General features: G+C 47.5%; 1 protein-coding gene across 3 annotated transcripts in view; it reads right to left on the bottom strand.

Moving 5' to 3' along the window:
* The window catches only part of MARS1 (methionyl-tRNA synthetase 1), a 30,196-nt gene that overhangs the window by 907 nt on the left and 3,350 nt on the right, over positions 1–25,939 (bottom strand). For all 3 annotated transcript variants that reach the window (XM_012469728.3, XM_012469730.2, XM_012469729.3), the window contains exons 2-19: positions 17,510–17,772; positions 16,609–16,699; positions 16,369–16,447; positions 16,156–16,290; positions 15,741–15,816; positions 15,161–15,333; positions 14,912–15,018; positions 12,509–12,625; positions 12,160–12,363; positions 11,193–11,394; positions 7,454–7,528; positions 3,576–3,746; positions 3,335–3,430; positions 3,085–3,202; positions 2,484–2,697; positions 928–1,059; positions 724–828; positions 446–632 (exon numbers count right to left, since the gene is read on the bottom strand). In XM_012469728.3, coding sequence (XP_012325151.1) covers positions 446–632; positions 724–828; positions 928–1,059; positions 2,484–2,697; positions 3,085–3,202; positions 3,335–3,430; positions 3,576–3,746; positions 7,454–7,528; positions 11,193–11,394; positions 12,160–12,363; positions 12,509–12,625; positions 14,912–15,018; positions 15,161–15,333; positions 15,741–15,816; positions 16,156–16,290; positions 16,369–16,447; positions 16,609–16,699; positions 17,510–17,618 — 2,391 coding nt within the window. In that variant the 5' untranslated portion in view covers positions 17,619–17,772. The remainder of the gene's footprint in view (positions 1–445; positions 633–723; positions 829–927; positions 1,060–2,483; positions 2,698–3,084; positions 3,203–3,334; positions 3,431–3,575; positions 3,747–7,453; positions 7,529–11,192; positions 11,395–12,159; positions 12,364–12,508; positions 12,626–14,911; positions 15,019–15,160; positions 15,334–15,740; positions 15,817–16,155; positions 16,291–16,368; positions 16,448–16,608; positions 16,700–17,509; positions 17,773–25,939) is intronic.

Here is a 25,939-nt window from a genome sequence, read left to right as displayed (position 1 = left end):
TATCTACTGATTTTAGGAAATTAGTGTCAGCTTTCTCTATGAAAGCCCAAAGAATTTATAGGGTCAAAGATTTTTAAGCTGAGGATGTTAGGCTGATCCAGAAACTTAGTGATGTACTTAATTTTTCATCTTGTGTCAAAGAGAAAATGGCAATCCTGTATTTTCCCTGCCCACTGCTAGCATTACGGAGACTAGGTGATCACAGTGTTTCTTCAAACATCTGTCTACCGGTTAGTTTTGTGTGCCATGTCTGGTTTCTGGCATGAAGAACAATGAGGATGTACAGATAACTCTGGACTTGTGAACAACTACCAAGGACTTTGTATCAGAGATTTAAGAGTCCCATGCCCAAAATAACACTGGAGGTATGTTAGGTCTTCTCTCACCCACTCCAAAAGCTGCATGGCAAGAGTATCAATTTTAAGAGGCTGGCTCTTCCACCTACTGTGCCAATCTGGTGTCCTGCTGGTAAGGTACACAGGAAGTTTGTCAGCAGGATACTACAGGCTGGAGGTGGGAGCTGCAGCTGCGCCTGGATTGTGGCACTAACCGTGGGCATGTAAGGCTGAAGCATGACGGAGAGCAAGGCAGCTATATTCACTGCCAAGCCAGTCACTGTGCCTGCCCGTTGCCTGAGGAAGAAGAAATATTAGTCAAGACCTCCAGGAGGATACAGCCTACAAGCCACTTTATTCCTTTAGCCAACCCTCCCCGCTTACCTACCTGTCAGCCTCACTGCCTTTAATCCGCTTCCAGGGCTCATTCACCTGAATGTATTGATTGCCATGTCGAGATATGGTGAGGATACTGCGCAAGGCATCCCGGATCCTGGGAAGGGAGGAAGCAGGTCACAGTGTACTGTCCTACAGGGACCAATACAAGGCTCTCAACATGCCAGCAGATGAGACAGAGGTGTCAGTTACTTACCGAACCTTCTCAAGCAGCTGGTGATAGCGCCGGAGCTCCAGGGTGACATGGGCCAGCAGGCGCTGATCATCAGGGGTGAGCACCATCTCAGGCACATAGCCCCCAAAGAACTTAGACACAAACATCCCAGCTCTTGGTTGGGAGTAGGAAAGAAATGGAGAAAAGAGGGGAAGTTATTATCCAGTCTCCTTGTTAGAATTTGACCCAATTTCCACAACTGTACATTCTCTCAGGATTCCTGCCTGGGAACAGATACCTCCTGGCTCCCTCAAACTAGTAGGCAAAGCTTAACAAATTAATTCTTTACTCTGTCTCTCCCCTAAGAATCTGACTCTGCACATAAAAAAAACTGATTAAGCAACTATACTTATTTTTAAGAAGTCAATACTCAAAATGACAAGCTGAAATATGTGTTCATTGCTATCAAACAAATACTCTTAAGTAAGGACTATTTACTTATTTTTATTTTTATTTTTTGAGAAGGCGTCTCACTCTGTTGCCCAGGCTGGTGCACAGTGCTCACTGCAACATCCGCCTCCTGGGTTCAAGTGATTCTCCTGCCTCAGCCTCCCAAGTAGCTGGGATTACAGACGTGTGCCACCATGCCTGGCTAATTTTTGTATTTTTAGTGGAGATGGGGTTTCACCAGGTTGGCCAGCTGGTCTCAAACTCCTGTAGATAAGGACTATTTATTAAATATGGTTAATGACCAAAGCTGAAAGTGAACAGGACTGACCTATAAGGGTCCAAGAGGCTCAGAGAGAGTGACTGAAGAATCCTAAGCTACAGAGGGTACTGCATTAGATTGCAGAAGAGCTGAGATAGGGACCAGTGATAGAATGTGAGCCTAAGGTAACAAAAACACTGAATGAAGAGTATAGCAGAAGCCTTTTTTTTTTTTTTTTTTGGAGACAGGATCTCACCCTTTTGCCAAGGTGGAGTGCAGTGGCATAAGCACTGCTCACTGCAGCCTCAATCTCGTGGGCTCAAGAGATCATCCTGCCTCAGCATCCTGAGTAGCTGGGACTACGGATATGTGCCACCACGCCTAGCTGATTTTTTTTGTAGAGATGGGAGACTCGCTATGTTGCTCAGGCAAGTCTTGAACTCCTGGCCTCAAATGATCCTCCTGCCTCAGCCTCCTAAAGTACTAGGATTACAGACATAAGCCACAATGCCCAGCCCACAGAAGCCTCCTACCCCCACACCAAAATAACCTCTTTCTTCAGCCAAACTTTTCAGTGATCTGCAGGTGAACTATTTTGCTAGGAGAGAATACATCTTCAGTTCTACAAAGAACATTAGTAAGAAAACAATTTACAAAAACCCACTTTATAACCAACTTTGCTAAATCACATCTCTGCAGCTAACTGTTCCACCAAGCATACACAGCCTCGTATGTGCTAGGAACAGATCCCAATTAATAGAAATCAGCTTTCCACACTGTCCTCACAGCCTCCTGCCCATTTGCTAGTTCTCTCCACATTTCCATCTCCTGAGGGAAAATGAGCCCCATCCTGGCTCACTGCTAACTCTGACCCCTTACCACGTCCTACCTGTTGATGAAGTTGCCCAGGTTGTTAAGGAGCTCAGAATTGTTCTTCAGCAGCATGTCCGTCCAGGAGAAAGCACTGTCCTGGCCCTCGGGCCGAATATACAGCAGATAGAAGCGCCAGATGTCAGCAGGGATCCCCGTGTCCTGGGCCATGTCCCCAAACACTCCCACACCCCGGCTCTTAGAGAATTTCCCATCCTCATAGTTCAGGTACTCTGGACAGAGGAGAATGAGAACCATCTGCTTAAATCACATCCTTCCTCTCTCTAGCCCACTAACTCTTCTTTTTTTCCTCTTCCTAACCTCAACTATGGGTATCCAACAACATTTCTACTTGAGTGGCTGGTATGCTCAGATTTTGGGAGTCCCTTCCTATCCATTCTGGCCCTTTTTCTCTTTGCTTATATCTACTACAAAGTTTTAGCTTTGGACTTTTGCTTTCTTCAGGTTCTTGTTTCCTTTCTCTAGGTTGAGTTCTTGTTATTCCCGATTTCATCTCAACTCCTAACTCAAGACAGCATCTCTCCAAGATCTTTTTCTGAGTACTGCTTCAACCCCCATTTCCTATGAACACCCCATCGGTAATTTTCCAGGGCACCTACCTGTAGCAATGAGGTGGCTGACCAAAGTATAGTTATCCTCAGCTCCTAGGGCTGAACAAGGAAAGACTAAGCCATGGAAGGGAACATTGTCTTTGGCCATGAACTGATATAGGTCCACCTAGGGGAATACAGTTAGGAGAGATTTCCTGAGACCTTCTTCAAAGGCCCAAGGAAGACCAGACACCCAACCCTACCACCCCCACCCTACCGCCTACCCTCCCCATGCACAGCCTAACCAAAAACTGCTCACTTGCTCTGGGTTCTTCCACCATCTCTCCCACTGGTCTGTGTAGTTGGCTGTGATGGACAGATAGCCAATAGTGGCATCAAACCAGACATAGAATACCTGGAGGGCCAGGTGGAGGGAAACATGTTAGGGACCAATCCAAAGTCTCAAACTGGAACAAGACATAATCAGCAGTCTATTCTGCTAGCCCAGGGTCTCAACACCAAGGCTGCATAATTTGATATGAATAAAAAAGGGTTTTTACCTTGTCTTCAAAACCTTCTAAAGGTACAGGGGTTCCCCATTTGAGGTCTCGGGTTATGCAGCGTGGCTTGAGGCCATCCCGAAGCCAAGAACGGATGATAAACCGGGCATTGGGTGTCCAGTCACTGCCAGGCAATGTCCTCCCCAACCACTCCTCCAGTCGCTTCTCCAGCTGAGATAGCAGAGAAAGACAGAAGGCTGATTTAGGAAAGTCTCGTATATGGTTAGCTTAACGATAAACACATATAACCTTTTTGGAGTATAGTTTGGCAATGTATAACTTTTTTCTTTTGGAAACAGAGTCTTGCTCTGTCACCCAGACTGGAGTGCAGTGGCACAATCACAATCACAGCTTACTGCAGCCTAAACCTCCTGGGTTCAAGCAATCCTCCTACCTCAGCCTCCCCAATAGCTAGGACCACAGGTGCACACCACCATGCCAGACTAATTTTTGTAGAAACGGGGTTTTACCACATTGCCCAGGCTGGTCTTTAACTCCTGAGCTCAAGCAATCTGCCCACCTCAGCCTCCAAAAGGTTTGGGACTACAGTTGTGAGCCACCATGCCTGCCTTAACTAAATTTTTAACACAACTAGGGGCAGTGGCTTGCTCCTGTAATACCAGCTACTCAGAAGGCTGAGGCAGGAGGATCACTTGAGGGCAGTTCATGACCATCCTGGGCAACACAGCAAAATCCTGTCCCTAAAAAAAATTTTTGTTTAATTTTTAAAAATACGGAGCACTTCACAAGTTTGCATGTCATTCTTGTGCAGAGGCCATGATAATCTCCATATCAGGGCCTCACAGTGGAGTACAATGGCACATCATGGCTCACTGCAGCTTCAACCTCCCAGACTCAAGTGATCCTTAAACCTCAGCCTCCTAAATAGCTGGCACTACAGGCACATGCCACCATACCTGGCTAATTTTTATATTTTTAGCAGAGATGGGGTTTTGCCATGTTGCCCACCCTGGTCTCGAACTCCTGGGCTCAAGCGATTCTCCCGCCTCAGCCTCCCAAAGTGTTGGAAGTTGGAATTACAGGCATAAGCCACTATGCCCAGTCAATGGTTTTTTTTTTTTTTTTTTCCTGTAAATAGAGACAGGTTTTTGCTTTGTTGCCCAGGCTGGTCTTGAACTCCTGGCTTCCTTCTGAGACCCTCAGCAGGAGGGTCTCAAAAAAACTTACTCTGTCGCACAAGCTGCAGTGCAGTGTCTCAATCAAGACTCACTGTAGTCTCAACTACTCAAAAGGTTGAGGTGGAAGGATCATTTGAGCCCAGGAGTTTGAGCTTACAGTAAGCTGTAATTTTGACACTACACTCCAGCCTGGGCAACGGAGTGAGACCCTATCTCTAAAGTATATAAAAATTAAAGGCCACATGCAATGACTCATGCCTGTAATTCTAGGCATGCGCAACTACAGGCGTGCACGACCACACCCAGTTGACTTTTGTATTTTTTGTAGAGATGGGGGTCTCACCATGTTGCCCAGGTTGGTCTCAAAGTCATCCACCTACCTAGGCATTCACCCATCTAGGCTCCAGTCATCCGCCCACCTAGGCCTCATAAAGTGTTGGGATTACAGGCATGAGCCACTGCGCCCGAGCCAGGCTGTTTTACTGTTTGTAGAGTGAGGGTCTCACTATGTTGTTCAGGCTGGTCTCAAACCCTTGGGCTCAAGCAATCCTCTTGCCTCAGCCTCCCAAAATAATGGAATTACAGGTGTGAGTCACTGCATGTGGCCTTAATGGTGGCACAATCACAGCTTACTGTAACCTCAAACTCCTGGGCTAAAATATCCTTCCACCTCAACCTCTTCAGTAGCTAAGACTATAGGATCGCACCACCATACCAGGCTAATTTTTCAATTATTTTGTAGAGACAGGGTCTTACTATGTTGTCCAGGCTGGTCTCCAACTCCTGGCATCAACAGATCCTCCCACCTCAGCCTCCTAAAGTGCTAGGATGACAGGCATGATAAGCCAATGTGCCCAGCCTATTTATTTTTATTTTTATTTTCTCCAAGCCCAAGGTACAGAAGGAGGAATACTATATTTTAAAAAGGAGGTGAGGGCTGGGTGCGGTGGCTCACGCCTGTAATCCCAGCACTTTGGGAGGCCGAGGCTGGTGGATCACGAGGTCAAGAGATCGAGACCAACCTGGTCAACATGGTGAAACCCCGTCTCTACTAAAAATACAAAAACTTAGCTGGGCACGGTGGCGCATGCCTCTAATCCCAGCTACTCAGGAAGCTGAAGCAGGAGAATTGCCTGAACCCAGGAGGCGGAGGTTGCAGTGAGCCGAGATCGCGCCATTGCACTCCAGCCTGGGTAACAAGAGCGAAACTCCGTTTCAAAAAAAAAAAAGGAGGTGAGGCCGGGCATGGTGGTTCATGCCTGTAATCCCAGCACTTTGGGAGGCTGAGGCTGGTGGATCACCTGAGGTCAGGAGTTCAAGACCAGCCTGGCCAACATGGTAAAACCTCGTCTCTACTAAAAATATAAAAATTAGCCAGGGGTGGTGGCAGGCGCCTGTAATCCCAGCTACTGTGGGAGGCTGGGGTAGGAGAATCGCTTGAATCTGGGAGGCAGAGGTTGCAGTGAGCCGAGACCACACCACTGCACTCCAGCCCAGGCAACAAGAGTGAAACTCTGTCTCAAAAAAAAAAAAAAAAAAAAAAAGATGTCAATGCTGAGTACAGTTGCTCATGCCTGTAATCCAAACATGTTTGTAGGCAGAGGCAGAATTGCTTGAGCCCAAGAGTTTGATACCAGCCTGGGTAACATAGTGAGAACCCATCTCTACAAAAACATTTTAAAAATTAGTCAGGTGGCCAGGCACGGTGGCTTACGCCTGTAATCCCAGAAGTTTTGGGCAGATCACCTGAGATCAGGAGTTCAAGACCAGCCTGGACAACATGGTGAAACACCGTCTCTACTAAAAATACAAAAATTAGTCAGGCATGGTGGTGGATGCCTGTAATCCCAGCTACTTCGGAGGCTGAGGCAGGAGAATCACTTGAACCCAGGAGACAGAGGTTGCCGTGAGCCAAGATCTTGCCATTGCACTCCAGCCTGGGCAACAAGAGTGAAACTAAGTCTCAAAAAAAAAAAAGAGAAAGAAAAGAAAAGAAAATTAGTCAGGCATGGGACTTGGGAGGCTGAGGTGGGAGGACTGCTTGGTCCCAGGAGGTCAAGGCTGCAGTGAGCTATGTGTCACTGTACTCCAGCTTAGGTGACAGAGATTCTGTTTTTTAAAAAAAAAAAAAAAGAGAGAGAGAGAGAGATAAAAGTACTTTTATATGCATATGACATTTCTGAATAGACACACAGGAAAATGAGCAGTAGTAAATACCTCTCGCAAGTGGATCTGGGGCTTTCACTTTGCGCCCTTTGATCTGTTTCATCTCTTGACAATAGTATGTACAATTCTTAATGGAAATTTAAAACATTTAAGAGTAATTTGCTGCTGGGCGCAGTGGCTCACGCCTGTAATCCCAGCACTTTGGGAGGCCAAGGCGGGTGGATCACGAGGTCAGGAGTTCAAGACCAGCCTAACCAACAAGGTAAAACCCCATCTCTACTAAAAATACAGAAAAATAAGCTGGGCATGGTGGCACGTGCCTGTAATCCCAGCTACTAAGGAAGCTGACGCAGGAGAATCACTTGAACCCAGGAGGCGGAGATTGCAGTGAGCCGAGATCACGTCACTGCACTCCAGTCTGGGTGACAGAGTGAGACTCCATCTCTTTTTTTTTTTTTTTCTGAGATGTCTCAAAAAAAAAAAAAAGAGTAATCTGCTATCAGTATTTGTGGCTAAAAGGGAGGGGATAGAAAACGCCTCCTGAAAACTAGGTTGAGAGAAAGGCTCACTTACCTTAGGCAGGTCCAGAAACAGGTGCTGGGACGACTTCACCACAGGGCATGATCGGCAGACTTTACACTGAGGCTTCTGCGAAGGGAAATTCCAGAGGATGGATCAGGCCTGCAGGCCAGGGGAGCACAGGGGAGCAGTGCAGGCAAGGGGAAGAGCAGAGAGGGATGAGCAGCTCCTCAGTCTGCCTTCTAGTTCAGCTTCATGCTCACATCCCAGTAACTCTACTATGTGGCCTGCTCTAAACATGGAGACTCAAATCTTCTCAGTATAACTACATTTGTTCCTCAGAGTTTCAGATCCATGTCCCATCATACCAGAGTAGAAAAAGTGTTCTCTGGACACAGGCTAGGTACAGAGCACTGTACTGTACTTGGCTGTGTGAGGGGAGGAAGAAGTGATTAAACTGAAGACACAGCCCCTGTCTTTGAGGAAGCTACAAGTGAGGGAGAGATGGCTTGTATAAGAAAGAAGTGTGGCCAAGGCCGGGCGCAGTGGCTCACACCTGTAATCCCAGCACTTTGGGAGGCCGAGGCAGGTGGATCATGAGGTCAGGAGATTGAGACCATCCTGGCTAACATGGTGAAACCCCATCTCTACTAAAAATACAAAAAATTAACTGGGTGTGGTGGCATGCCCCTGTAGTCCCAGCTACTCAGGAGGCTGAGGCAGGAGAATCGCTTGAACCCAGGAGGCGGAAGTTGCAGTGAGCTGAGATCATGCCACTGCACTGCAGCCTGGGCAACAGAGTGAGACTCTGACTCAAAAAAAAAAAAAAAAAAGAAGTGTGGCTGAGCACCGTGGCTCACACCTGTAATCCCACCACTTTGGGAGGCCAAGACAGGTGGATCTCCTGAGGTCAAGAGTTTAAAACCAGCCTGGCCAGCATGGTAAAACCTCGCCTCTACTAAAAATACAAAATTAGCTGGGTGTGGTGGTGTGTGCCTGTAATTCCAGTTACTCAGGAGGCTGAGGCAGGAGAATAACTTAAATCTGGGAGGTGGAGGTTGCAGTGAGCTGAGATTGTGCCACTGTACTCCAGCCTGGGCAACAAGAGCAAAACGCCATCTCAAAAAAACAAAGAACAAGTGCAGATCTTACAAAGTTTATTTGTGTGGCAAAATTGACTATATAAACACAGAAGGGTGACAGCTAATGGAGTAAACAGTTAGGTGGAGCTTAATGAACTTAATTAACCCGAGTTTTGGGTTGTTTTTTTTTTTTCCATCCTTTAGAGAGGGATTTTTTTGGAGACAGAGTCTTGCTCTGTCGCCTAGGCTGGAGTGCAATGGCACAATTTCGGCTCACTGCAACCTCCACCTCCCAAGTTCAAGTGATTCTCCTGCCTCAGCCTCCCTAGTAGCTGGGATTACAGGCACCCACCACTACGCCCAGCTAATTTTTGTATTTTAGTAGAGTTGGGGTTTCGCCATGTTGGTCAGGCTGGTCTGAACTCCTGACCTCAGGTGATCTGACCGCCTTGGCCTCCCAAAGTGCTGGGATTACAAGCATGAGCCACTGTACCCGGCCCCAAGTAAGTTTTGATATGAGTTTTTGAAGGTGAGAAACTATAATTATCTCAGGACCTCTCTCCTGAACTCCACATGCCTAATATTCAACTGTCTACCTACCTTTTCTGCCTGGGCATCTAACATTTAACAAACCCAAACAGTATCGCTGCTTCCCACCTAAAAGCCTGTTCTCCCCACTCACATTCACAAACAGTACTACCATCTACCCAGGCCAAATACTTACAAGGCATCTTTTTCTTGATCATCCCAAATTCCAGTCTATCCAACTCCATAGAGTTTACCTCCAAAAATATACTTCAAGTCCTTCTACTTTTTTTTCTTCCATTTCTAGTGCTACTAACCTAGTACAAGCCACCATCACCCCATTGCTAGCTTGTAGCCTTGTAGCCTCCAAATCTTTCTCCTTATTTATTTAATTTTTTTTGAGACAGTCTTACTCTGTCACCCAGGCTGGAATGCAGTGGTGCAATCCTGTCTGACTGTAACCTCTGCCTCCTATATTCAAGAGATTCTCCTGCCTCAGCCTCCCGAGTAGTTGGGATTACAGGTTTGCGCCCTTGTGGTCTGGATAATTTTTTGTTTTTTTTGCTTTCATTTTTTTTTTTTTAGTCTCACTTTGTAACCCAGGCTGGAGTGCAGTGGCACAATCTTCGCTTACTGCAAACTCCACCTTCCAGGTTCAAGTGATTCTTGAGCTTCAGTCTCCCAAGCAACTGAGGTTACAGGCGTCCGCCACCACACTCAGCTAATTTTTGTATTTTTTCAGTAGACACGGGGTTTCACCATGTTTGCCAGGCTGGTCTTAAAACTCCTGACCTCAAGTGATCCTCCTGCCTCAGCCTCCCAAAGTACTGGGATTACAGGCATGAGTCACCACGCCTGGCCATTTTCTCTTTTTTTTTTTTTTTGAGATGGAGTTTCGCTCTTGTTGCCCAGGCTGGAGTGCAATGGCACAATCTCAGCACACCGCAACCTCTACCTCCTGGGTTCAAGCAATTCTCCTGTCTCAGCCTCCTGAGTAGCTGGGATTACAGGCATCTGCCACCACACCCAGCTAATTTTGTATTTTTTACTAGAGACAGGGTTTCTTCATGTTGACCAGGCTGGTCTTGAACTCCCGACCTCAGGTGATCCACCCACCTCAGCCTCCCAAAGTGCTGGGATTATAGGCATGAGCCACTGCGCCTGGCCGGTGCCTGGACATTTTTGTATTTTTAGTAGGGACAGGGTTGCCATGTTGGCCAGGCTTGTCTCAAACTTTTGGCTTCAAGTGATCCACTTGCCTTGGCCTCCCAAAGTGCTGGGATTACAGGTATGAGCCACCATACTCAGCCCCTTCAACATACATTCTTTCTTGCTTCCCTGCCATCGATTTTCCACAGAGCATCTTGTCATTCAACTAGAATAAAATCCAAATTCCCACAGTGGCTTCACAGGCCCTGGTGATCTGACCCCCGCCTATCTCCTTCATCACATCTCAATCTACCCTCCTCCTCACTCACTGTGCTACTGCTATACTGGCCTTTCCAATTCTGCCTTTTCAGCTCTTAGCTGCCTCATGGCCTCTGCATTTCTTAGTCCTTCTGCTTAGAACATTCTTAACCTCTTATTGCCTGGCTTGCTCCTAATTCTTTGATTAAACTCTCAGTTCAAATGTTACTGCCTCTGAAAGGCCTTCCCTAACAACCTAAGTTAAATTTTCCCCCAGAAGTTACTCTCTATCACATTTTCCTGGCAGTTTATTCTGTATCATTTCCTTATTTAGTGTTGGTCTCCTCACCGTACTAAATAAAACTCTATCTTGTTCATTGCTATATCCCCAGCACCCAGAATCGTAACTGGCTATTCTAAGGATGCAAAAAATATATGCTGAATAAGTCAATGAAAGAAATAAATTAACAAATGGCTAGAAGAGAAGGTACTTATGGAAGAGAGAATCTAAACAAATGTAGATTAGGTGGTGTGATGCAAGAGCAAAGCCTGGGAAATATAAACTCAACTTGTCTATTTCTTCGCACAGTGCTCAGCACATAAGTGCTTTGGGGGCATTTTTCAAACGAACTAAATGATGAGTTGCTGAGATGGGGCAAAGGGGGCCACTGGTTAAAGGTCTAGAATGCTAAAATAAAAATCCTACATGGGAGAAGAAGGGAGTCATTTAAGAATAAGGACTATCTCCTTCTGGGTTCTGATGGAGACACTTGTCTCACCTTCAGCTCGACAGCATTGATGAGCTTGCCACACTTGTCACACTGGTCACCCCGAGCCTCCTCAAAGCCACAGAAGGGACACACGCCCTCCACGAAGCGGTCAGCCAAGAAGCGAGCACAGCGCTCACACCGCAGTTGCTCCACAGTATCTTGCAGCACAAAACCTCGTGCCAGCAACCGCTGGAAAATGTCCTGGGTGATTCTGGTGAGGTGAGCCAGGGATTGGGAAGAGACAGTCAGAAGACGTGGTGCACCCCTTCCTCCTGCCACTCCAACCAGGGACCCAAACTCAGTGCCAAAGAAATCAGGCAGAAGGCTCCTCAAGGAAAAGACCATCTATTCATCTTTCGAGAGTTTTACTGGATGAGCCCAGACCCCTCACACGTATTCCCCAACTGCCCACACAATCTCTGCCCTCAACACTTCAGAATTTACTTTTGTTGAATACGAATGTACCTGTTTTGTATTTTTCATTAACAAAAATCTCCAATAGGATAGGACTGTGTCTGTTCTTTAATATATCCTAAAAACTAAGTCAGTCCAAGTGCTAAACTAAACTGCATAGCACTGTCAGTTGGCGGCCTGTCTACTATGCAGTTTTTATAAGAATGAGTATTAGGCAGAGGAAGAATGAGTTTATGTGCTATAAATGCATACAGGAGTGGGAAGAACTGTCTTAGACTCCAGGGCAGCCAGAGAAGAAGGGAGGCACTAGAGGGATGACAGATACTTCCCGTGAGCCTGCATCTGGTCTCTTCCCTCCCTCACCTGCTCCTTCAGCCCCTGGTCAGGCTTCTACACACACCAACTCCCCTCAAGAGTACCTGAATAGCTGGCCAGGGTGATACTGAGACCCTAAGTTTAGGAGTACCCAGACAGCCACTTGGGTCCCTCCTGTCTCCAGGGCACTCACTACTCCCAGTCCCAGCCTTCAAGCCCCATTTCTGCCTCATTAGAGGAAACTTACTTGGTCTGCTGTGGAGTGGTAGTGCGACCAAAAACATCAAACGAGATGTTAAACCAGCGGTAGATGTCAGCATGGATGACGTGGTACTTGTCACAGATCTCCTGGGGGGTCAGTCCCTCCTCCATAGCCTTGGTCTCTGTTGCTGTACCATACTCATCTGTCCCACACAGATAGAGGGTGTTCCACTGGCGGAGGCGAGAGTACCTGCAAGGGAATATGATGATCTTGGGGGTCCCGCCTCAGCGTTCCCATGTCCTTGGGAATCTTCCCAGCCCCACCCTTGAGGCATCCTATTCCCCTGGGACCTGCCCTGCCCTTAGGAGGTCTCTCCCCCAGCAACTGGCTCCACCTGGCAAAGACGTCAGCACTGAGCACGCAACCAATGATGTTCCCAAGGTGGGGGACGTTGTTGACGTAAGGGAGGGCACTGGTGATAAGCACATTCCTTTCCCCAGCCACAGGCAACCTGGTAAGGAAGGAGGAAGAGAACAGTGCATGGCGGGGTGAGGGTCAAGAGGGACCAAAGTACACAGGACACCCAGACAATTTGTTCTACTGTTGTGTGTTCATGTACACCGAAGTCTTTCTGCACACGAACCCACAGGACAAGCACCCTCAACGACCCTAAGATCCCCTACAGCTGCAAGTACAGGGCCCTGCCATAGTGAGGATGTCTCATGTACTGTTATGAAGGAGCCTTGTTCCAACAACAACTTCTGTCACTTTTACTATCGTGACTGCTTCTTTTCTAATACCTCATTCATTCTCAGGCTCAAACTCTCCCTAGGCTCTGTCCAATCATCCTCTTCTCACTACTCCCAAGAACACCTTCTCAGTGCTGGCTTCTCCCCTTCTGTTCCAGTGCTATGTTACTATTATCTCTAGCCACTAACTGAAGTCCAAAGAGCTCAGGTGATCTGCCCACCTCAGCCTCCCAAAGTGCTGGGATTACAGGCATGAGCCACCATGCTCAGCCACGCTTTCCTAACCCTTGTTGGCCTTCAAAGTGTTTAGTATTAAACTGAATCCACAATATATGCTCAAGATATACTCAAAACAAGCAAAACAAGGATGGACTTTCATAAATTCATTCAAATTTTATCAATATCTACTGAACATTTTGACCTGTGCTAGCAACTGAACCCCATAAAAGAGACATCTCTACCTTCAATGAGCTTACAGATTTTTGAAGAATCAGACATATAATGTGACAATTACAACATAGTATGACAGTGGGACCTCCCAGAAGTTGAAGCACTTAAGACTGTCTCACACTCTATAGAGAAGGGAAAGACAGAACTCCTCTCTGCAAGAGTTGCGCATCAGGCAGGTAAGACGCTGGCATTGCAGGGAGAAGGAACAGTAATGCATAGAGGCATGTGGTGAAAGACAATGGTATGATGCCAGCCCCACCTCCCTCTCAAAACTCATTTTGACCCACGTGCCCCCAACTGACCAGCGTGCCACTACTCTCCTTTTAGAAATTCCTTAAAAGGCAAATTCTCTTGCTTCTCAGGTCTTGGCATATTAGGCTTCCTCTCTCTGAAACACCCTCTCTCCACTCTTACTCTTGCCTAATCCCTACTTATCTTGCAAGTCTCAAATTTGTTTAAGTCTTTTTTGTGTGTGTGTGAAATGGAGTCACACTCTGTCACCCAGGCTGCAGTGCAGTGACACAATCTGGGCTCACTGCAACCTCCGTCTCCCGGGTTCAAGCAATTCTCCTGCCTCAGTTTCCCAAGTAGCTGGGACTACAGGCGCCCACCACCATGCCTGGCTAATTTTTGTATTTTTAGTAAAGACAAGGTTTCACCATGTTGGCCAGGCTAGTCTCGAACTCCTGACCTCAAATGATCCACCCACCAAGTGCTGAGATTACAGGCGTTAGGCACCACACCCGGCCTGGACTTTTCAAAATGTGTAATTCTACATTTGTGCAACAGTTTTTAAAATACCTGTCTATAGGCCGAGAACGGTGGCAAATAATACAGCTAGGGGGAAAGGAAGAAGTCTAGATGACACCAAGATTTCTAGCTTGGATTTTCAGGTGGAAGGTGGAGGCTGTTCAACAAAGGCAGGTGAATAAATAAAAACAGCAGTTGGCAGGGAAGATAACAGGTTTGGTTTTGGACATGTTGAATTTGAGATGCCTGTGGAGGTGAAGGAGTCTAGGACAGTCTGGCAAATGTGTCTGGAGCCCAGAATACAGATCTGGACTGGAAAAATAGATTTAGCTCCATCAGTAGGTAAAAAGTAGCTGAAAAACATGGGTGCAGGGCCGGGTGCGGTGGCTCACACCTGTAATCCCGGCACTTTGGGAGGCCAAGGCAGGTGGATCACCTGAGGTCAGGAGTTCAAGACCAGCCTATCTGGGCAGCATGGTGAAACCTCATCTCTACAAAAAAATTAGCCAGGCATGGCGGTGCACAACTATAATCCTAGCTACTCAGGAGGCTGAGGCAGGAGAATCGCTTGAACCCAGGAGGCGGAAGTTGCAGCCTGAGCAACAAGAGCAAAACTCTGTCTCAAAAAAAAAAAAAAAGAAAGGAAAAGAAAAACATGGGTACAGATGGGACAGATGGAGTGGCTAAGAGAAAATTAAAAAAAAAAAAAAAAAAGAGGTATGAGAATTAAAAGGAGAGGACAGAAAATTAAAGAGGTCAGCAAAGGAGACCTAGCAGGCAGGTTCTGGCTCTATCAACAATTTCCACTACAAAATCAAGCCCTACTCATATGTGCCATGTCTACTCACACTGGATTCTGCTGGGGCTGCAGCGGGGGCAAACTTTCTAGGCCCTTCTCCCAAGCAGTTACAGCCAAAGCAATCTCCTCTTCAGATAGGGTAGCCAGCTCCTCCTCCTATGAAGAGTGGAGAGAATCCCTTACCAGGTGACGGCGGCCCACAGGCTTGCCACTACCTGAAAAAGTTAGTGGCCATTCTCAGAGTCCATCTCCTAGCCACCTCCCACCTCAGGCCTCAAGGCTCTGCCCTGTTCCAAACCTCAGGCTCATTGGTGACAGCCCTTCCCTCAGGGGGGCTGGGCTGGGGCTGTTTTTGGAGGTAAGGCCGGAGAGCCAGGACACCCTGCTGTTTCAGTACAGTCTCTGCAGCTCGCTGACATGGCTCCTGGGTACTCAGTGTCTGGAACCAGCTGTGCAGGGCACTCAGCTCCTCTGTGGGTATGGGAGAAAAGAAAATCAGTGGCCGGGCGTGGTGGCTCACTCCTGTAATCCAAGCACTTTGGAGGCCAAGGCGGGCGGATCACCTGAGGTCGGGAGTTCAAGACCAGCCTGACCAACATGGTGAAACCCTGTCTATAAAAAAAAAAAAAAAAGAAAAGAAAAGAAAACAAAAGAAAATCAGCAAACATAAGGTCCTGGCAGGCAGGAGTGGGCCTCTTCCCACTTCTTCGTGAGGTTTCTCCAGTTGTTTTCCCCAGTTCCCTCAGCCAGTTCCCTCAGCCATCTTCTGCTATAGTTGCCCAGTCAAGCTGCACCTTGAAGGGAGTTCTCAGCATTCTACTGCCCATTCTATAACCCCTCCAAGCTCCTAGGGTTGGAGTGATATGCACAGTTCTCACCAGGGAGGTAGGCGGGATCTTGCAGTAATGGGTATAGGGCTCCCCACAAAACAATGTCGGCTAGAGATTCTGTCTCCTTTGTTGGGGATAGAAAGGGAAAAGGTAACACAAATGAGACACTCAGTTTCTTCCCAATGGTAATATCTAACATTTACTGAGCACTTACTATGTGTCAAGCACTGTATTAAGCACTTTATATGATCTCACTTTATCCTCACAATAACTTACTGAGGTAGGTACTAATATTACCCCTATTTCACTGCTGGAAAAAATTAAAGATTAGAGAGATTAAGTGATTTGCCAAGATTACACTACTAGTAAGTGGCAGTGTTGGGTTCAAACACTCTGAATAGTCTTCCCTCTTAATCCTTACACCATAAGCCTTCCCCAGTCCTCATCTCAAGACCCAACTCACCCCAGCCAGGAAAGGACAGTTCTGACGACGCAAGCTGTGGTCAATGTGAGTCAAGGCTCTCCGGACTGAACCAAGAACATCTTCCCCCTTCTTGCCTTGGACCACTAAATAGTACAGGGCAGCAGACAAAGCTGGCTAAAATGCAGGGGACACGAGTCAGGATGGCCACGCAGAGCAAGGGCCTGCTTGACATCCCCCATATCTTAGTCCTACCTGCAGCTCTGTCGCTTCCCATTCCAGCCACTGGTTAGTGAGGTCATCTTGCTCCCAGCCAGATAACAAAAAGAAATACCTGCCCAGGGAGAGAGGAACAGATGATGGATTTAGAGGGGCCCATTTATCGAGTCCATTTCTCATCACACAGTGAAACAGTGGCTGCAAATCAGGCCACACAAAGGACAGTGAGGCCTGATTTGATTCAGCCACCTCCCTGCACCAAGGACCAATACTGACCGGCAGATTGCACTCGTGGAGAAGAGGTAGTTGCCGCTATCCAGCTGCAAGACAGGGACCTTAGGCCGGGTCAGGAATGGGACCACACAATCTGATGTAGGAATGGGAAATGGGTTAAAAAAAAATAGAGGAAAAAAAGAAATGCTTTGTCAACTTAGGATAACCTTGTATTGTTCAGTGAGTAAGAAAAGAAAGATGGGAAGTCTCAACCCAGAAGTTCCAAGATAGGACAACTGAAAGGGGGTGGGTCCAGAACGGGCTGGAGAGGCCAGCAGGTGTTCAGGCTGAAACTGCCAGCTGGAAACAACAGACGGGGACTGCAGAGGAGGTGGTGGTATTGGGATAGTGCTGCAGCCAAGAACTTAACGACTGAAAGTAACTGGGCTATCTTCATAATGATCTGAAGGTCACAGTGGGAGAACAAAATTGAGACCTGGGGAGACTGACAAGAGAACATCTTAAGAGTCACCCATACAATCGGCAGAGAATGAGAAGAGGTAAAAAGAAAGGAATGTGTGTGTGTTAGGAGGGGAGAGAGGGATTTCCTAAGAAAACAAAAGGGTGCCTGGGGGTTGTCATGCTAGTAACTAAAGAGCAGGAGGGGGGTGCCTGATAGGTGTAGAAGGTTGGGAAGAGCGGTTTATTGAGGTGAGGCAGGGTCCTGGAAGACGGAAGAGGGGAGGAAAGAGATAAGGGAAGGGTATTATATTGAGGGTAATTAAAGGAAGTGAAAGATGTGAGTGGAAGGGAAGAGGGCGTGGAGTGATCAAAGATAATAGGAGAAGAAGTCGACTGGGGTGTGTAGCGAGGGCTGGGGGTTTGGCAAAGACAACTGCAGAGCATCTGGCGTGTTTCGGTCCCGCCCCCGTCATCCACCGCCCACCAGCACCAGCCCGAGTACCTTCCGGGCCTACAGTGCTGATGAGCAGCTCTGCTCTGCCCCGGGCTCTCCCGGCGGCGGCCAACACCGGCAAGCTACCCGGGGCACCCTCGCTCACGAACAGTCTCATTTTGCCGTGAATCCCACGCTGATGCAACCGGAACCGGCCTCCCGCTCCTGAGTTGAGCGGCCTCCGCTAGGCAAGCCGGGAAATGGAGTTCCGTAATAAGCCACTGCCCCGGCACTGCTCCCGGAAGGTAGACTATTTCTCCCATCATGCAACACTAGGACACAGGAAAAGACCACCATAGAGACGAAGAGGCCGCAGATGCGCGGCTAGAGCAGCACTTTTTTTTTTTTGAGATGGAGTGTGTCTCTGTCACCCAGGCTGAAGTGCAGTGGCGTGATCTGGGCTCACTGCAACCTCCGCCTCCTGAATTCAAGTGATTCTCCTGCCTCAAGCTCCCATGTAGCTGGGACTACAAGCACGTGCCACCACGCCCAGCTAATTTTTGTATTTTTAGTAGAGGCCGGCTTTCACCATGTTAGCCAGGCTAGTCTCTGAGTCCTGACCTCAGATGATCCGCCCGCCTCGGCCTCCCAAAGTGCTAGGATTAGAGGCGTGAGCCACTGCGCCCTACCTAGAGCAGCACTGTTTTTTTCTGGAGGTCCAGAAGAGATGTTTAGGTTTTAGTGCCCATCGGACCTTTGTCCTCTTACGCTGCTGGAGGGCGGTGACAAACCACAGCTTCTTCTCGTCAAATGAAATGGCGGTGTCATGACAGCAGCTACTTGCAGTGGCCGACTATTGATACAAGCTCTTAAGGGTCAGAGTTTTAGAAGTCTGGGAGTTACCATGTGTGTAATTACTTTAGTGACAAAGTGGAAATTAGTGTACATATCCATCCTATAAACAAAAAAGAAGGTAGATAGGCCGGGTGTGGTGGCTCATGCCTGTAATCCCAGCACTTTGGGAGGCCTAGGCAGGCGGATCACCTGAAGTCAGCAGTTCGAGACCAGCCAGGCCAACATGGTGAAACCCCGTCTCTACTAAAAATACAAAATTAGCCAGGCATGGTCACAGGCGCCTGTAATCCCAGCTACTTGGGAGGCTGAGGCAGAAGAATCACTTAAACCCGGGAGGCGGAGGTTGTAGTTAGCCAAGACCGCACCATTGCACTCCAGCCAGGGCAACAAGAGTGAAACTTTGTCTCAAAAAAAGAATGAAAATAAGTAAAATATTAACACCATTCTGAGCTCATGTACAGCTCGATGTCTCATCAAAGGGATAGAAGAGCATCTCTAGGGAAAAGATCATAGTGAGAAGGCGAGGTATGATGGCCCATGCCTGTAACCCCAGCACTTTGGGAGGCCTAGATGAGCAGATCACTTGAGGTCAGGAGTTTGAGACCCGCCTGGCCAACATGGTGAAATCCCTTCTCTACTGAAAATACAAAAATTAACTGGGTGTGGTGGTGCATGCCTGGCCAACATGGTGAAATCCCTTCTCTGCTGAAAATACAAAAATTAGCTGGATGTGGTGGTGCACGCCTATAATCCCAGCTACTCTGGAGGCTGAGCCAGGAGAATTGCTTGAACCCAGGAGGCAGAGGTTGCAGCAGCCTGCGCCACAGAGAAAGACTCCATCTCAAAAAAAAAAAAAAAAAGAAATTGAGGAGCAAGATGGCTGAGTTTGGCAATAAACGTATATTATGCAAGGAAGCACATACCTATTATTGAGAAAGAGACTCTTGGGCTGGGCATGGTGGCTTACGCCTGTAATCCAAACACTTTGGAGGCCAAGGTGGGCGGATCACCTGAGGTCGGGAGTTCAAGACCAGCCTGACCAACATGGTGAAACCCCGTCTTGAAAAAAAATAAAATAAAATAGAGAAAGAGACTCTTCTTATTCATCTTTATATTACTTTAAGAATAATTAGGCCGGGCATGGTGGCTCACGCCTGTAATCTCAGCACTTTGGGAGGCCGAGGCTGGCGGATCACCTGAGGTCAGGAGTTCAAGACTAGCCTGGCCAACATGGTGAAACCCTGTCTTTAAAAAAAAAAAAAACTGGGCATGGTGGCTCATGCCTGTAATTCTAGCACTTTGGGAGGCCGAAGTGGGTGGATCACCTGAGGTCAGGAATTCAAGACCAGCCTGGCCATCATGGTGAAACCCCATCTTTTATATAAAAATAAAAAATAAAATAAAAAAATAAAGAATAATTAATATCTAATAGTACTTATGAGCTAGGCACTGTTCTAAGCACTTTACGTTTGATCTCAGAAAATTCTGTGCCTTTTGAAGCTAGGCCATAAGAAGTTTTGCAGCTTCAGTGGCCGGCTATCTGGCACACTAGTAGTTTTGAGCTGCCATGTAAGAAATCTTACCACTTTGAGCTCCCATGCTAGAGAGGTCTCACGTACGTATTCTGTCTGACAGCTCCAGCTAATCCCAGCATTCCAGTCATCCTTACCAAGGTGCCAGACATGTGAGTGAAACCTTCCAGACCAGCGCATCTGCCCACTGAAAACTATTAAGTGATCCTTGTTAGGTCAAGGCCACATGAGACAGAAGACTCACCCACCTGGGCCCTACCCAACTTCTGCTCCATACCCGTACAATTGTTAAACTATAGCAAAATGGCTGTTGTTACATTAACGACAACAACAAAACTAGGCCACGCACAGTGACTTATACCTGTAATCCCAGCACTTTGGGCAGCTGGATCACTTGAGCCTGGGAATTCAAGACTGTGTGAGTAACATAGTAAAAGACCCCATTTCTACAAAATAGGTTTTGTTTTGTTTTTTGTTTTTTGAGATGGAGTTTCATTCTTGTTGCCCAGGCTGGAGTCCACTGGCAGCCTCGGCTCACTGCAGCCTCCACCTCCTGGGTTCAAGTGCTTCTCCTGTCTCAGCCTCTCGAGTAGCTGGGATTTCAGGCAACTGCCACCATGCCCGGCTAATTTTTTTTTTTTGAGATGGAGTCTTGCTTTGTTGCCTAGACTGCAGTATTTTTAGTAGAGATGGGGTTTCACCATGTTGGCCAGGCTAGTCTCGAACCCCTGACCTCATGATCCACCTACCTCACCCTCCCAAAGTGCTAAGATTACAGACGTGAGCCATGGCACCTGGCCAGAAAATGTTTTGTTTGTTTGCTTGTTTTGAGACTGAGTTTCACTCTTGTTGCCCAGGCTGGACTGCAATGGTGCGATCTTGGCTCACCACAACCTCCACCTCCTGGGTTCAAGCCATTCTCCTGCCTCAGCCTCCTGAGTAGTTGGGACTACAGGCATTTGTCACCACGCCAGACTAATTTTGTGTGTGTGTGTGTGTATACATATATATATATATATATATATATATATATATATTTTTTTTTTTTTTTTTTTAGTAGAGACAGGGTTTCTCCATGTTGGTCAGGCTAGTCTCTATCTCCCAACCTCAGGTGATCTGCCCACCTTGGCCTCCCAAAGTGCTGGGTTTACAGGTGTGAACCACTGTGCCTGGCCCCAAAATAGTTTTTAAAACTAGCCAAGCATGGTCCATGCACCTGTAGTCCTAGCACCACTGCACACCAGCCTGGGCAACAGAGCAAGACCCTGCCTCAAAACAAACAGGCTGGGCGCAGAGGCTCACGCCTGTAATCCTAGCACTTTGGGAGACCGAGGCAAGTGGATAACTTGAGGTCAGGAATTCAAAATTTGTCTGGCCAAAATGATAAAACCCAGTCTCTACTAAAAATAAAAAAAATTAGCAGGGTGTGCTAGTGCACACCTGAATCCCAGATACTGGGGAGGCTGAGGCAGGAGAATCACTTGAACCTGGAAGGTGGAGGTTGCAGCGAGCTGAGATCGTGTCATTGCACTCCAGCCTGGGCGACAGAGCAAGACTCTGTCTAAAAAAATAAATAAATAGGTCGGGCGCAAGTGGCTCACGTCCGTCTGTAATCCCAGCACTTTGGGAGGCCAAGGCAGGTGGATCATGAGGTCAAGAGATCAAGACCATCCCGGCCAACAAACCCCGTCTCTACTAAAAATACAAAAATTATCTGGGCATGGTGCCATGAGCCTGTAGTCCTAGCTACTTGGGAGGCTGAGGCAGGAGACTTGCTTGAATCCGGGAGGCAGAGGTTGCAGTGAGCTGAGATTGTACCACTGCACTCCAGCCTGGTGACAAAGCAAGACTCTGTCTGAAAATAAATACATAAACAAACTGAGATAGGCTTCTCATCCCCACATTACTAATGAGGGAACTGAGACACAAAGATATGACTTTATGCCAGAAGTCACTGTAGAAGGCACTGAAGGAACAGTTATCAACAAAATAGGTGTGGGTTTCTGCTACCTTGTAAGCACTCACAGACTTCCTGAAAGTCAGAAAATCAAATAATCTTTAAAGTGTGATGAAAGTTCTGATGGAGGAGACAAAGCCTGCCATCGTACCTCCTAGTTAGGGCCCCTCTAAAGGGTGAAAAGATGCTTTTTTTTTTTTTTTTGAGACAAAGTCTTATTCTCACTCAGGCTGGAGTGCGGGGGGCATGATCTCAGCTCATTGCAATCTCCGCCTCCCAGGTTCAAGGGATTCTTGCCTCAGGCTCCCAAGTAGCTGGGACTGCGGTAGCTGGGCAAGCACGCCCAGCTAGTTTTGTATTTTTAGTAGGAATGGAGTTTTACCATGTTGCCCAGGCCGGTCTCAAACTCCTGACTAAGTGATCTGCCCACCCTCTGCCTCCCAAAGTGATGGGATTATAGGCATGAGCCACCGCGCCTGGCCGAGATGCTTTCTTGTGCAAGTGACCTTTTGGCTGAGAGCTCAGTGATGAGTAAGAGTTATCTAGGTGAAGATTGGAGGGAGTGGAGAAGGGACATGTTTCAGGCAGAGGAAACAACATATGCAAAGGATCAAAGATCTCAGTGCACTTTAAGAATGTGAAGAATTCGCATAAGGCTGCAGTGTGGAGTTTGTGGTGGAGACTGTGAAAAGGCTAGAGGGGGAATCTGTAAATGACATTATAAAATCTGGAAAGTTTAAGTCAGGGGAGTGGCAGAGCATATTTGTTTTAGAAAGGTCACCCTGTCTGCTGTGTCAGGAATAGATGGGAGGGAGCAGAACTATATGCAATGAGAACTATATGCAACGAGATTAGTTAGGAAGTTATATCATCCAGGCTAAAGGAGTGGTAGTTATGGGGATAAAAAAGTAGGTAGATTGGGAAAATATGAATGGAAGTGTTCAGTAATCAATTGAATCAATGTGGGTGGTGAGGAAACAAGCTAAATTGAGGTTGGCTGCTAGGTTTCTGGCATGGGCAATTGGGCATTCTGTGTGCTACAACAGATGATAGCACTTCCTTTATCATAGTGATCATTATTACATCGTATTTTCATTGTTATGAGTGGGCAGGGACCTTTTCTATTTGAGATGTAGTCTTGCTCTTTTGCCCAGGCTGCAGTGCAGTGCTGTGATCCCGGCTCACTGCAACCTCTGTCTCCTGGGTTCAAGCAATTCTCCTACCTCAGCCTCCTGAGTAGCTGGGATTACAGGCACCAGCCACCACGCCCAGCTGATTTTTGTATTTTTAGTAGAGATGGGGTTTCACCACATTGGCCAGTCTGGTCTTGAACTCCTGACCTCAGGCGATCCGCCTTCCTTGGCCTCCCAAAGTGCAGCATTACAGGCATGAGCCACCGTGCCTGGCCCCATATTTACCATCTTAATTGACAATGCCTAGCACATAGTTCCTGCCTGGCATATTTGATAGTAAACATTCAATAAATATTTACTAAATTTATTTTGAGACAGGGTCTCACTGTCCCCTAGGCTGGAGTGCAGAGGCACCATCATACCTCACTGCAGCCTCAACTTCCCAGGCTCAAGAGGTACTCCCACCTCAGCCGCCCAAGCAGCTGAGACTACAAGGCACACGCTGCCACACCTGCCAAACCAAAAACAAAATCCTTTTGTAGAGCTGAGATCTCACTATGTTGCACCTCAAGTTCCTGGGCTCAAGTGATATTCCTGCCTCAGCCCCCCAAAGTGGTAGGATTACAGGTGTGAGCTACTGTGCCAGGCCAATATTTATTGAATTCATATTAAACTAAACAGTGGTATTGGAAGAGAAACAGGTTTGTGGGGCAAGCTGACAAGTTCAGTTTGGTTCATACTGAGTTTGTGGTACCTGCAAAATACTCAAGTGGATTTTTTGGTGGACAGTGGATCAGATGGGAGCCTCAGAGAAAGATCTGGACTGGAGACATGGTCCTTACGAGCATATGGAAGTCATTTGAGCTGGAGAGAGAATAAGACCACCCAGTGGGGGACGTGCAGAGAGCACAGGGCACAGGATCTCAGACAGGCTTCTGTGGTTTAAGGAACAGGCAAAGGAAGGCCATTCATCATGCCACAGAGTAGGAACTACTAGAAAGGTAAGAGGGACACCAGCAGAGTGTTTGTAGAAGAGGAAGGTCAATTGTGCTGCCTGCTGTTGAGATGTCAGGCAACATAAGGACTGCAAAGTGTTCATGCAAGGTCGGGGGTGACTCTGTTGAGGATTGACTTTGAAAAGGTTGGGGAGTGAGGGGAGAGGAAATGGAGATCCCCTGTAGAATATAGGCAGCTCAAGAAGTGTGACTGTAAAGAAGAAAGAGAGAGGCTGGGTGCCGTGGCTCACGCCTGTAATTCCTACACTTTGGGAGGCCAAGGCGGGCAGATCACAAGGTCAAGAGATAGAGACCATCCTGACCAACATGGCGAAACCCCGTCTCTACTAAAAGTATAAAAAATTAACTGGGCATGGTGGTGTGCGCTGTAGTCCCAGCTAAGTGAGAGGCTGAGGCAGGAGAATCACTTGAACCTGGGAGGCAGAGGTTGCAGTGAGCTGAGATGGCTCCATTGCCCTCCACCAGCCTGGTGACAGAGGGAGACTCAGTCTCAAAAAAAAAAAAAGGAAGGGCTGGGCGTGGTGGCTCATGCCTGTAATCCCAGCACTTTGAGAGGCCGAGGCGGGTGGATCACTTGAGATCAGGAGTTCGAAACCAGACTGTCCAACATGGCGAAACCCGTCTCTACCAAAAAAAAAAAAAAAAAAGAAGAAGAAAGAGAGAGAGAGAGACATATGGTGGTGCCTGGAAAGCCTAGTAAAGGGAGATTTATCTAAAGATGGGAGATGTTTATCTTGGATATATTAACATAAAAACTTGGATATGTTTTTTTTTGTTGTTTTTTTTTTTGAGATGGAGTTTTGCTCTTGTTACCCAGGCTGGAGTGCAATGGCGCGATCTCGGCTCATCGCAACCTCCGCCTCCTGGGTTCAGGCAATTCACCTGCCTCAGCTTCCTGAGTAGCTGGGATTACAGGCCCGTGCCACCGTGCCCAGCTAATGTTTTGTATTTTTAGTAGAGACGGCGTTTCACCATGTTGACCAGGTTGGTCTCGATCTCTTGATCTCATGATCCACCCGCCTCGGCCTCCCAAAGTGCTGGGATTACAGGCGTGAGCCACTGCGCCCGGCAACTTGGATATGTTTAAAAGTGGATGCAAAGGAGCCAACAAAAAGAGAGAGAGAGCTTCAGGGAAGGCAAAAAAGGGTGGATTCAATCACTGAACACCAAATGTGAATAAGTGAATAAATGGGTGAAGTTAGTCACTATTTTGGAAGTGGGAAGGAAGATTTGAGGTGTAGGGTTCTCCATGTGTTGAAGTGAAGTAAACTAAGAAGGAAGATCACTGAGGCAGAAGCCCAGTACTAGCCACCCAGCTCTCAGGGGAAGAGAGCTGGCTCTCTGATATCACCAATGGGGAGGGGCATTCCCTCCCTAACCCACTTCTCCAAAGCCAAACAGAAAGCCTCACATTGTGCAGTGGAGAAGCTGAGAGAAGGGGAAAAGAGGAGTGGTCAGGTAAGGGGGAAGCAGAAGTGTGGGTTTTAAAGTGCTGGGAATCTAGAGAAGGTCAGTTCCCACCTTCCACCAGGGAGAAGCTGACATCAGTCCTCTATCCACATGCCATAGTATCTTGTATTACTTGTCCATTGTCTCTGTTTCAATTGTAATTAGTAAGTTTATTGTGTCATTAGTTATGATCGGTCTCTCTTTAAGCTCCAAGAGGGCTCATTCCCTTCTCTCATCTCCAGTGCCTGACACTGCTCTTACACACAGGAGGCACTCGGTCAATCCTCGTTAAGAGCGTGAATAGGCTGGGCGTGGTGGCTCACGCCTGTAATCCCAGCACTTTCGGAGGCTGAGGCGGGTGGATGACGAGGTCAAGAGATGGAGACCATCTTGGCCAACGTGGTAAAACCTTGTCTCTACTAAAAATACAAAAATCAGTGGGCATCGTGGCCCACGCCTGTAGTCCCAGCTACTTGGGAGCCTGAGGCAGGAGAATCACTTGAACCCAGGAGGCGGAGGTTGCAGTAAGCCGAGATTGTGCCATTTCACTCCAGCCT

Source organism: Aotus nancymaae, unplaced genomic scaffold (genome assembly GCF_030222135.1).
Source record: "Aotus nancymaae isolate 86718 unplaced genomic scaffold, 86718_ANA_hifiasm-v0.15.2.pri h1tg000016l, whole genome shotgun sequence".
In the NCBI taxonomy this organism is placed as follows: domain Eukaryota; kingdom Metazoa; phylum Chordata; class Mammalia; order Primates; family Aotidae; genus Aotus; species Aotus nancymaae.
The sequence above is the reverse complement of the archived record's forward strand: the minus strand, read 5'-3'. Positions and strand labels throughout refer to the sequence as shown.